General features: G+C 50.5%; 1 protein-coding gene across 1 annotated transcript; it reads left to right on the top strand.

Moving 5' to 3' along the window:
- The first annotated feature begins 7,664 nt into the window (after positions 1–7,664).
- PDYN (prodynorphin) lies at positions 7,665–11,197 on the top strand. The gene is made up of 2 exons (XM_037521272.2): positions 7,665–7,807; positions 9,072–11,197. Exons 1-2 carry the CDS (start codon positions 7,679–7,681, stop codon positions 9,705–9,707), a joined length of 765 nt encoding a protein of 254 aa, XP_037377169.1. The 5' UTR covers positions 7,665–7,678; the 3' UTR covers positions 9,708–11,197.
- Positions 11,198–12,401: the final 1,204 nt, after the last annotated feature.

Genomic DNA, 12,401 nt, shown 5'->3' with positions numbered 1-12,401 from the left:
CTGGGGTACAGGCCAGAGTCGGGACTGTGTGAGAGGATTCACCAGAGACAGAGCAGGGAGCAGAACAGGCAGATTGAAATACACTGCTGAGGGGAGCAGCAGGTGAGTCAGGAGAGGTCTGCTGTGCCATGTGGGTCACCTCCCTGGCCAGGGATCGAACTCGTAGCTATAGATTGCTTCATAGTGCTCACACTTAACCACTTGCACCACTAGGGAGGCCCCTATCCTGAATTGTAAAGCCTCCATCATACTTGGCCACACAAACCCTGATCATGAAGTGTCTTGAAGGAAGACAGTGTTTTAAACACATTTTCTAACACACTGGATTAGATGACTTCTGAGATTCTTTCTGACCTTGAGATCAGAAAAATGTGAATTTCAAAATGCAGCATGATTACAACTACAGTTTATTGAGCACTTACTGTGATCAAGGCATTAAATTACGTGTCAGAATTCTCTAGGCTATCCTGTGACATTATCACTGAAAATTAAACTCTCAAGTCTGTTTTCTCAACTGTTTTTGTCATCCAAGAGGGAATGGCAGTGCCATAGGATAGCTGTGGGAATTCTATGGAAAGTAATTTGCCCCAGGTCTCACAGCTAACACATATGGAACTGTTATTGGGTAGGGTGGGAGGCACCCCAAGGCCCCCAAACCTGGCTGTTTTAGATAGGTTCTGCCATGTACGGCATCAAGACAAAACATACTCTAGTGAAGACCTTTAATGGAAAGGAACTTTAATACCATTAGTGTGCAACAACTAAAAGACAACAAATATAGCTTCCAAATCAAGCACCCAACTGTTACCCATTCCCTCGTGGGTAAATGCCAGTCAACAGGGTTGGCCCAAAAGCCTGCCATAAGCCTAAGGCACCTTCTGGTGGGGACCCATAGGAAAGGGGCAGAAGGGGTCAAGCATTGTATTTATTAGACATCTTCCATCACTCTAAGAGGGATCGATCCTTGGTGGTTTTGATTTCAATGCATATCTGAGAAAGTGCCCTTGGCTGGCTGATTTCTCTCCCCGTTTTGTTCATCTTGGCCCGTAAATGTTGGTTTCATATCAGTGGATCTGACAGGAGGCTAAAAGGATTTCACTGAGACAGAGCTGGTCACTGGGGCAGGCAGGCAGCTGCCATAGCCCCTGGGGAAGCCAGGACCGGGCTCCTGAGGTGGAACTGTCCCCCAGTCCTCTGAAGTTGGCCGAAAAGGAATCCCTCCCCGTCTGGGTTCAGATGGCTGCTGGGCAGGAATATCAATGGTCCAGGTCCCCAAGTACATCGAGGGTTCAGGAGACTTTCTCCCTGACACCACCCAGCCCTCCTGATGGCCAGAGGTCAGCTGCAGGTATATTCAGCAGGGGAGATTTGCCTGCTCTCACTTGGCCCTTGACTTGTTATGGGCAATTCAGTTTAACCTGACAAGGGCTTATTGAGCGCGGTTCCTGGTGTGGCCCCTGGCCTCTGATCCAAGAACAGGTCAGATTCCCGCAGGGCAGAGATTCTGTGTTTGTGATTCACACAGTGGCTCAGCCTCCTGACTCAAAGTCCACCTATCTCCCGCCTTCTCTCTCTCACCCTGCTCCTCCCCTGCCTCCCTGCCTGCTTCTTCTTCCTGATACTTTCTTCCTTTCCTGACTAGTAATCTCTCCCACATTTATTTCTAGTCTTTATTTCTTTTCCCACAGGAACCATCATCTCTGCCTCTGCTTCTCTGGGTGCCTTTCTCTGTGGTGCAAGTCTCATGCGCCTGCTAACCTCTCTCCTCCACGGCCCTGCCCCCAGCTCACTCTCTGTGTCTTCATTCATATTTCTGACCCTGCCTCCCTTTCCTTTCTCCCATCCCTTGACCATCCTCCAGCCACAAAGGACAGGGTTTCCATAGGAGTCCTGCTCTCTGAAGGTCTTCTTTCAGAACTGCTGTAACCATCCCGGGCCGACTTTCACTCTGACCTCTGCACAGGAAAGGCCCAGAGAAGTGCTTGAGTCTCACCCCTGTGCTGGGCTCCCTGCTGGGCTCACTTTCCAATCAGAACCCAAGCCCTCCCTGTGACTGGTCATTCTTTGCTCATGACCCAAAGGCCTAACAGCTTTCAGGGGCTCTGTTTGCCAGCCTGCTGGGGACCCACACGGATGTGGGGTGTGAGACTCCTGAGATAATTTTATCCTCAGGAATGTGAAGGTTTGGGGGCGGATCCCATGGACATTTAATAGCTGCCTAGTGCTCAGGGATGGTTTGTGGAGTGGAGCGGACTTGAAATCTGCTTTGCTCTTCCTGGCCTCCGGGATCGACCTGAGTCTCTCTTCCCAAGTAGAAAATGGGGCTAAGGGTGCTCAGGCTGGGGATTCTCCTGAGGGTGCAAACACACTCACTGAGATGAAATGCGTAGCCCTGAGCCTCGTCCCAACAGCTGTGCCCTGAACTGGGTGTGCAGGGACTCTGGAAAGGCCAGGAGAAGCACCTGGAGGATTCGAACCCTGCCATGCAGCTGCTAGGGCTTCGGGGGTGTTTTATTGCTAGGCCCCACCCTTCCCCGCTGAGCCTGCCCCGCAGAGCCTTGGGAGGTTCTGTGAGGGTGATCGCGCTGCGTGATGGTGGAGGGTCCTGGACAGGACCGACTCCCGCGGAGTGGCAGCTGGGTGTGGGAGGCCCCAGGCCTGTCTCCATTTCCCTCCTGACTCATGATGTGACCTTAAACAAGTGACTTCATTTCTACCTTTTCGCATTTCCTCTTCTATCAAATAGGGCTAATCACATGCGATAAAGTGCTGGGAGAGATAATTGCCATGTTAAATCAAACCATTATTATTCTATGCTGGCTTTTTAAGTGAAAATGCTCGCTGCTGCTTGGAGCCCCCTCAGACTCCAACAGATTTATCACCAGAGGTAGTTGAGTCCCTTCTCTTTTAGGTAACTCTGGTCCTGCTGAGAAAAGGGCCATTATGTCCTGGCCTTTAAGTGAGGGTCTCAGGTGGGGGCCTTCTGGGACCCCCGTGGGGAGGTGATGCCTCTGTTCACAGGCTTGGAGATTTACCAAGAAAATTAGCTTCAAAACTGTTAGGATAACTAGAATCATAAAATGCTTGTAAATATTTTGTTGTTGTTGTTCTTTATAAAATGCTTATTATACCTTGAGTGAAGGCCGGGTCAGCACACTTATTCTGTAAATGATGGGACAGTAAAATTTTCTGGTTTGGGGGCCACACAGCTCCTGGGCGGGTGCTGCCCTGGCAGGCTTCTCCATGGCCACTGGGGCGTGTACAGAGAAGAGACTTATCCTAAGGAATCAGATCATGTGATTCAGAGCTGGCAGGTCCAAAATTTCTTTCCCATCAGGGGTCAGGGGCATCACCCCTGCTCCCCCAGCAGCCCAGGCTTCCCTCATGGGCTGTGGCAAAACTCCTCAGGTAACAGCTGAGAAAATGCTTCAGGAACTTGCAAGCAGAAGGGTTTTCTTGGCCATGCAAGCCTCTCCCCGCCCCCCACAATATACACTGGGATGTGTTGCTCACCAAGTGGGCTCAAGTTCTGCTTCTCATACCAGTGAAGGGTTCAGTTCTTTTTCTCCTGAGCCCCTCCCAAGTCTGAGATGACAGTGGGCAGAGACAGTCTTCGCTACGTGACTTCCAAGCAAATCCTCGGAGCAAAGGTGGAAGCCTCCTGAGGCCCACCTGACATTGCATAGTTATTACCCATGAGGGAAGGAAACAGGATCACTTAGGAAAATCTCAGAGCTGAAGTGTTGTCATCAGTCACCTTTTACCCTGAGAGGTCTGAAGCCTGACATTCCCATTGATAAGCCAAGTGAGCTTGGGCCAGCAATGTCCCTTCGCCCAGCTCAGTCTTCCCTCTGTACAATGGGTGTGAGAACACTCACCTCTGGGTTGCCTTAAGGATTAGAAGAATTTGCATTAAGTGGTCACGTACAGCTTGGCTCTGAGTTGCTCTTGAGAAGTGGTGGCCCCTGTTGGTTGCTATGATCATGAGTGAGGACCGTGAGGCCTGGTCAATTCACTTTGAGTTTCCCCTGGGTGCTAGGACTTTATTCTCATTCCTTTCACCCTCTTCTTTTCCCATCTCCGAAATGAGGTTGGAATGGGACCTTCATACTGTACATTTAATGCACCTACTATGTGTCAGGCACCACACCAGGTACTTTCTCCATGATCTTTTATTTAATTCCTACATAGTTATCAGCCCCATGTTATAGCGGTGAAAACTGAGGCCCGGCAGAGTTAAGTCATTTTCCCAAACTGGTGATAGGTGGTGGGATGGGATTTAAATCCACAATACAAAGCATTTGGTGATCCTGCTTCTGGGTGAGAGGAATTAGAGGTCTCTCCTTTGTCACCAACAGTATCCCTCCCACCCCATGCTGTTTTTATTTGTTTGAGTGAGTGGTTTAGGGGTGTGTGTCTATCCAGAGCTCAGCTGGGGGGACCTGAGGGAAGATGCCAGGTGGGGACAGAGGCCACATGTGCCCTCCCTGTGACTGATGTCACCTTGGAATGTAGACCTGATCCAGGCCTTGTGATCTTTTAAGGCAAGTTGGAAATTGAGATTTTTTTGAATGTAAAAGTCTTTCAATTTAAAAACTGGCATAAACAGTTTTTAAAATCCCTGTGCAAGTTAAAACATTTTATGCCCATTTGCTGAGTTTGTCCTGCAGGCGGTCACTTTGCAACCTTTGGATGTTTGCCAAGTGCTGGGTGGCGGGGTGGGGGGGGTGTGGAGAAAGAGAGAGTGAGAGAGTGTGCAAGAGGCCTCAGCCCCGCCTGACCCCACCCACAACACTCCCTAAACCCCTGGTTGTTTCAGAAGAGCCTCCCTGCTTGGGGGTCCTCTGCTCTGCCAAACCCCATCACCGTCCCTCTCTCCATTTTTTTGGGGGGGTGGGGGAGGAACAGGAAAAGCACACAGTTCCCTCCCCTCTTCCTACTTTCATTAACACTTGCTGAATTCCCTTTAGCAGGTGTTGGTTTTAACAACCCTTTGAGGACCCTGAGTTTTCTCTGGGGCACAAAGGTGCGGTGCAGAACAATTCTAACGGGGCTTCCAGCCGGCTGAGGGCTTGCCTGTTTATTCACTCAATAAATTTCTGGAGCCCTTGCTCTCATTGAGGCCTTTATTAGGCACTAAGGACACTACTCACTCACTCATTCATTCATTCATTCATTCATCAATCACACAAACTCCCTTAGTCTTCCCATTACATTAGAAGGAAATACAGACTCTTGATCTTGGGCTTTGAGGGCTGACTCTATCTGGCCACTGCCTACCTCTGCTTTTTCTACACCAGTCTCATCCTGAATACCCCCTCATCTCCCCTGGTCTCCTCGTAATTCTCAAACACACCACACTTTCTCACCCCTTCTCACTTGCAAAGTTCTTCTGATAGGAGACTCAAAAAGTAAGAGGTAATAGAGCTAGAGCTAGATAGTTGTGGGAGCTCAGAGAAACCTAATCCAGAGGGACTTCCTGGAAGAGGCAACTGAGACTGCCTTTTGAAGAATAAATACTGTTAGTTAGGGAGATGGGAGTAGATAGATGGAATGAGAAAGGCAACCCAGGCAGAGCAAGCTCCCTGAGCAGACACTTGGAAGATGGGGTGCATAGAACCTTCATTTTGGAATTGCAGGTGGTTGGTCAGGTCTAGGTTGCATCCAGTCTTGTGCTGCGCATTTGCTGGGATGCCTTGGACAGTCCCTGTTTCCTTGCTGTGCCCCCATTCCTGCGTCTGTAGAATGGAAATCATGTTGGAGTCAGCCTCATGGGGCCCCTAACAGCACAACACAAATGAGGCTCGACACGGCGTGGCACAGAGCACGGCCGTCCTCCACAGCAAAGCCCCAGCGCACCGGCAAAGGCAGTGGGAGCTGGGGTGCAGGGCGGGGAGCAGCCAGGCCAGCAGCTGTGCTGGGGGTTCTCAGAGGCAAGGTCAGAGGCTGCTCTGGCCCCTGGAGCGGGGAGCTAGACTGAAGGGGGTTGGGCAGACATGGTGGTTAAGGAGTTGGGCTCCCGAGTGAGGGCAGTTGACCCCTTACTAGCTCTGCAAAGCTGGCAGGTGTCTAAGCTTAGTTTCCTCATTTACAAACTGGGTGTGACGGAGGGCCCTCCTCCCACGAGAACTGCCAGAACATCATGAGTTCTTAACCACCATCAGATCAGCTAGAAAGGAGTAGCAGGCATAATAAGTGACTGGATGGCAGGACAGGATGCTGATGCTATGGGGATCTCCAATTGGGTCTCCTACCTTAGCAGCCAGGCTGGCGGGAAGCTCCCTCGCCAGGACTGAGACTGCTTTAGTGTTTCGGATTCAGCTACCTAGCGTGTCTCGAGGACGACCTATGTGCGGGTGGGGGTTGTCGGTGCCAGGTCGCAGCAGGGACTGTGACACTCAGGGTCTGTGCCCTGAAGGAGCTAGTGGGGCTGCCAATAACAAACATCAACACGCTTCAAATGAACAGGACAGCCTGAGGCGGTGACCCAAACAAAGCGGGGAGATATGAGAGAAACCAGGAAACTGTGTTAAATATGGGGGTCAGCAAATACCTGGCTGGAGATGTGGGGTTTAATTCACTTACAAGAAGTTGCAAGCTGGGTGAAAATCTGAGACCAGGGAACTGCAGAGGGAGGAACAGAAAGTGCAAAGGCCCTGAGGTAGGAGCAAGCTTGGTGTACATGAGGAACACAGAGTATTACAAAGAAGTGAAGACACAACTCCTGCCTTCATGACACCAAAGTATAAAGACTCACGCAGCTCATTACCATATAATGGAATATTTTGTGGAGGAGACCCAAGTTTCTAGGAGAATACAGAGGAAGGGATCTGTTCCAGCCTAGGCCAGGGAGAGCTGCCTGGAGGAAGTAATATCCAATCTAGGACCTACATGACACGTGACAGAAAGGGAGAAGGTTTTCCAGAGAGCATAGCATGTGCATAGGCCCAGAGGTGGGACAGGGCCTGATAGATTCTTCGGGGAAATTGAATTGCAAGTGGCTGGATGTGGTTAAAACCCATAACTGGAATGTTGGGGTATAAGGATGGAATCAATGGCATCCCCATAACTTAGGAGATGGGTCTAGTCACAGAATTGATATGCTGAGGACATTTCACTTTAGGCAGGAGGACCAGATTGAGAGCTGAGGCAGGGAGAACACACAGAGCTGGGGAAGGTGGGGCTACGCTCAGGGCAGGCAAAAGCGTTGAAGTGGAAAAGACAAATTCCAGAGACCTCACAGACTGCCTGGGGGGTTGTCTGGGGAGCAGGGGACAAAAGCAGGTGATGAGCTCAGAGAATTCAGAAAAGAATTCAGATCAGCAAGGTCTTCTGGCTTGGTGGGTGGGCAAAGTGGCTTCTGAAGTTTGACAGACCCCGGTCTTGGCTTGTCCATTTCCTGGCTCGTGAGTAATCCCCACTCTGGCCTCGACTTCCCTCCTTGTTCACGAGCACTTATGAATTCCCTACCCTGACCCTTGGCCTTGGCATCCACTGCGCCTCTCTGGGTCTCTGTTTTCTCCACGGCAGAATGGGAATGAGGATGGTCAGCTTTGTGGGGCTTCAGGCAGGAGCTGATGAAATGACTTTGCAGGTGTGGGATGCCTGTGCAGAGCAGGCCGCCACTGATGTCATCCTCTCCTCTTTCTCCCTCTGCAGAAGGAAGAGCTGAGACAAGATGGCGTGGCAGGGGCTGGTGCTGGCTGCTTGCCTCCTGGTGCTCCCCTCCACCGCAGCAGACTGCCTGTCCCGGTGCTCCTGGTGTGCGGTGAAGACCCAGGATGTGTCCAAACGCATCGACCCCGTGGTAGGCTTCAGTCAAGGCTTCTTGATGCCCAGCCCCAGGGTCTGCGTGCAGAGCCCAGACAGGGGAGGACACAGGCCTGGCAGCTGTGAACTGCAGCCTCATCCCACCTGGGCTTGACAGGTCCTGCCCACGGCCAGCCTGGACGCTGGGGTGCTGCTGTCCATCTTCGTCTCCACCCCAGACGTCCATCCTGGGCTTGCTCTGGGCCGGGCTGGGGATTAAGTCTATCAGGGAGCCTGTTCTAGGCAGCAGGGAGTGTCATTCAAGAGCACATGGTGACTTTGGGTATCGACAGCCCTGGGGTAACTTTTCACCACCAAGATGATGGGGACCTCTGAATCTAGTCACTCCCATTGAAGGAGTTCTTTCTACTATCCTAAATACCAGGATCTGGTGGGCAGAATCCAAAGCTGTGGCCCTTTTCCTGGGACTGGGCATCTCTTGGCCAGTCCTTACTGGCTTTACTCTGAGCTGGGCCCCTGTGCGCTCTCCTGTGACAAGGACAATGGTGGTCAGAGGGAGTGGTGGTCAGAGCACAGGTTTCTTTCTTGCCACTTAATTCCGTGATTCTGGAAGCCCCTCTCTCAGCCTCAGTTTTTTCATTTGCAAGACGGTGGTGATTCCAGGGGGTAATGATGAAAAGGGCTGAATACATGATTCTGGCCATGCTGCTGAGATGCGCACAGCCTACCAGGTGCTGCCAGGCACTGGGGCTGGGCATCGTCCTGTGCTGTGATCATTGTCATCAACTCATTGTCCTCATCGCCATGTCTGAATTCTCCCAATACTCCCATGAAGTAGATACTGTGGGCCCAGGTTCGATAAGCTCTCACATGTCCCCTCACATGTGCTCTTTCCACCCATCTTTATTGCTCTCGTCCCTCTCTAGAAAGCCTTGTGGCTTGCTTCACCACTAGGAGAGGCTGCGAGAACCAGCTACTTCCTCTGGGCTCAGAGTAGAAGAGAAGGGTGAGCAGAGCAGAGCACTATGGGAAGAGCTTCCTTTCCATGTTGGCAGTGCCACCGATGGCCACGCGTCCTTGGGAAAGCTGCTTCACATCTCCAAGCCTGTTTCTTCATCTTCCACCCTGGCATAAAGTCACTTACATTTATGCACCACTGGGGCCATTAAAGTGCAGCCTGGTGTTGAGTAATGGAAGCAGCTTTTGATTCTCCCAGACATCAGGCAGGAGCAGGAGAGTGATGTGGTTTGACAGCTTAATGGGGGTGACATTATCCCGTGGTCTTTTTGCATCTTTTGCAGATTTGCTTCCTGGAATGCCAGGCTGACCTGCTGTCCTCTGAAGAGTGGGCATTATGCCAGGGCCTTCTGGCTTTTCTTACTCCCTTCACCCCCGGGCTAAGTGGCATGGAAGACGTGGGGAGCGATGCAACTTTGGAAGAGCCCTACAGTGAGCTGGTCAAGCAAGCTGAACCCGTTCTGAAGGAGCTGGAGAAAAACAGACACCTCCTCAGCACCCCAGCAGAGGAGAAGGCTCAGGGCAGGAGCCTGGCAGAGAAGCTCAGCGATCTCTCTAGCAGGCTGGGGGAGGGAGCAGAGTCTGAGCTGATGGAGGGCACCCAGCCAAATGATGGTGCCATAGAGGCTGGAGCACCAGCTTCTAATGAGGAGGACCCCCAGGAGCAGGTCAAACGCTATGGGGGCTTCTTGCGCAAATACCCCAAGAGGCGTTCAGAGGTGGCTGGGGAGGGTGACCAGGAGGAGGTGGGCCATGAGGACCTGTACAAACGCTATGGGGGTTTCCTGCGGCGCATCCGTCCCAAGCTCAAATGGAACCTAAAAAAGCGTTATGGTCGTTTTCTCCGGCGCCAGTTCAAGGAGGTAACCCGGTCTCAGGAAGACCCCAATGATTACTCCACAGATCTTTCTGATGAGTAAACATCTCTACATCACGGTTGAGCCAGGAGCTCCCCCCGACACCCTTCCAGATTGGTGTGCACTTGTCACCCTTCCCTATGTGCCCTGTCCCCACATTCATTTAACGTTGTCTCTACCACATCCAGACCTAGCCTGCCTGCCTTCTGCTAGGAGTGCAGTGTTTGTCGAGGGTCAGTGGGAGGGAAGGATGGAGCTTCTCTTAGTAGGCTTAGTGCTTGACTCAGACCCTAGACCTCCACACTACTGCCCACAACAGCTTTGGATATTAGCCCCTCCACCCCGTTCTTGTGACTACCCAATTCCAGGAATCCAGACTGGCTTCTGGACCTGACTTTTTCCTAATCCTTTTAGATCTATGATCTCCAAAGTTTGCTGATCACATGGCCCTCTCATATAGATATGTTCATTTATACACATATTATGAAACATACAAAAGGCAGGCATTTAAAACAAAATAGATAAACAAATAGAAATCCTGAAATTTTATTTCCAAATGTGAAAGGATCACCCTGTGCCTACCACTTGGGAGACCAGACCATGGTTTAGGTTAAAAATTTAAATACCACATTTGATTGGAGTAGGAATTCCTACATTCGAGAGTTTGATCTTCTGTGGGTTATATGTTTAGTCAGTGTACTCTGAGTTCTCGATGTTTAGGAATATCCTGAGTCCCTGGACACTTGTCCAGGTCGGTACCGTGGACAGCGCCCAACTCCTCAAAGAAGGCAGTGAAACTCTATTTCCTAATGCTTAGTGAGAGCCTTCTGAATGCTGAAATGATCAAGAAGTGAGCCAGGGAAACCAATTTGCTCTGTGTAACAAACTCAAAATGTGGACCAGTTCCCTCAGCTCTCATTAAGCTAATTAAACTGATCGGTATCACACTCCCACCCCAGGATGAACTGAAGCTGAGTCAAGTTGATGAGGTTAAGCACAACCATGTTCTTGAGCAGCTGAATCGGCAGCCAAGAGTCCAAGCCATCTGGTCAAACATATGCATTGGGCATTGGGTAAGAGAATTCAGAAGCAACAGCTAGAAAGAGAAAATGGCTCTCTCCAACCCCCCAATGATGTTTCCTTTTAATGTCTCAAAATAAAACCAAGCAGAGGAATGAAATGATTAAGTACTTGAGGCCAAATGAGTTCCCTTGGTTCAAATAACCCAGAATCAGGGGCAGAGACCTCCCAATGTCTTGGTTTCAATGACAATCTCTCTCTCTCTCTCTCTCTTTTCTGGTCACTATGGCTTGCTTTGTGAATCCAGGTGTCTACTTATAGGACAGAAAATGGACTTGACTTTGGTCAATTTTCTAAGATGCTACTGAACACACTTCTTTGTGGGCAATCCCCAGGTGTCTCATGGTGTTCTGAGATGTATAGATTGTTTTAGGGTTACTTTATGTGCTTTTTAAGAACTCCATTTATGTGATTGTAATTTGCTTGGTCCTTAATAGGCCTATATTATTTCCTACTCCAGTATAATAAATAAAAGAAAGATATTGATGACTTGGGGCGTGTGTGTGTCTGTGCACCTCAGTCTCCAAAACATTAAAAGACCATTTGCATAGGAGACGGCTGGGAAATGAAAATTACACATTCACATGCACACACATTCAGAGTGGAAACTTAAATGCAATGGAAGATGGAAAACAGCACCAGTGCTAGAGTGCCGTAGCCTTTAATTTGAGATCCGTGTGACCTTGGGTAAATCATTTGGCTTCCCTGAGCCTTCGTTCCCTGTTGTGTGAAATAAATACTTGAGTGCCAACTTTTGCAGGGTGACTGAGGACTGGATGAGATCAAAGCTGCAGTTACAGCGGCAGGCACTCAGTGGAGGGGTGGGGTGGGGGTTCCTTTCTCCTACATTGTCACAAAGGACAGTGGCAAAGCTTAAGTGCTGAGAGCAGGGGAGGAGCTGCAGGGGTAGTGTGAGCCCCAAGGAACTCCTGGGGGCTGCCTCCTGGGCTGAATTACCAGGGCAGGAGAGAGAGAAGGATGAGTTTGCTGGGGATGAAGAACACTACTAATGTCCTTTATTAAAGTGAAATCCTTCCTTAAATGGCTGTAGGGTAGGTAAAAGTATCAGGCTTTTCTGCCCTCCCGCCATTAGGCTAGACGAGGGAACCCTGTGGTCCTGAACGCATGCCTGATGGCGGGCGCCTGAAGTGGGTACACCTGGGCTGAGAGACTGAGGTTATAAGGGCGGCATCACAGGGACGCCAGCAGAAGCCAAGAACAGCTGGAAGCCGAGAGAAGAAGAGAAGCAGAGAGAACGCCGGAGAGCCCAGATAGAGTGAGGATTTGCTGGGGGCTGGGAGGACGGCCAGCCTCCTGGCCTCCGGGGACCCCTGCCTGCCATATGCCTGGCAAATCTAAATAAAAGACCTGAAAAAGCCACAGAGGTCTCCAGGACTCTCCTCCTTTATCCCACCTGCATGGGATCTTAGAAAACCTGCACTGTGCCCTGTTCCTGCCCCTACAATGGCATAGATGAGACATCTTTAAATGGGGCTAATGTGACAGACCTCTGGTTGACTTCCTGTGAAACAGTCAGGGAGGGCTCTCATTCTCTCATTCACTCCACAAAGTATTACTTGAAGGCCTACTGTGTGATGGGCCTTTCGCTAGGAGGAGGAATAGGGAAATAGAATGGACAAGGTCTCATCCATTATGGAATTTAAGTCGCGGGGGGCG

This window comes from Talpa occidentalis, unplaced genomic scaffold (assembly GCF_014898055.3).
Source record: "Talpa occidentalis isolate TD23 unplaced genomic scaffold, MPIMG_talOcc4v2.1 talOcc4.10, whole genome shotgun sequence".
Taxonomy (NCBI): Eukaryota; Metazoa; Chordata; class Mammalia; order Eulipotyphla; family Talpidae; genus Talpa; species Talpa occidentalis.
This window is presented reverse-complemented; position numbering and strand designations above follow the sequence as displayed.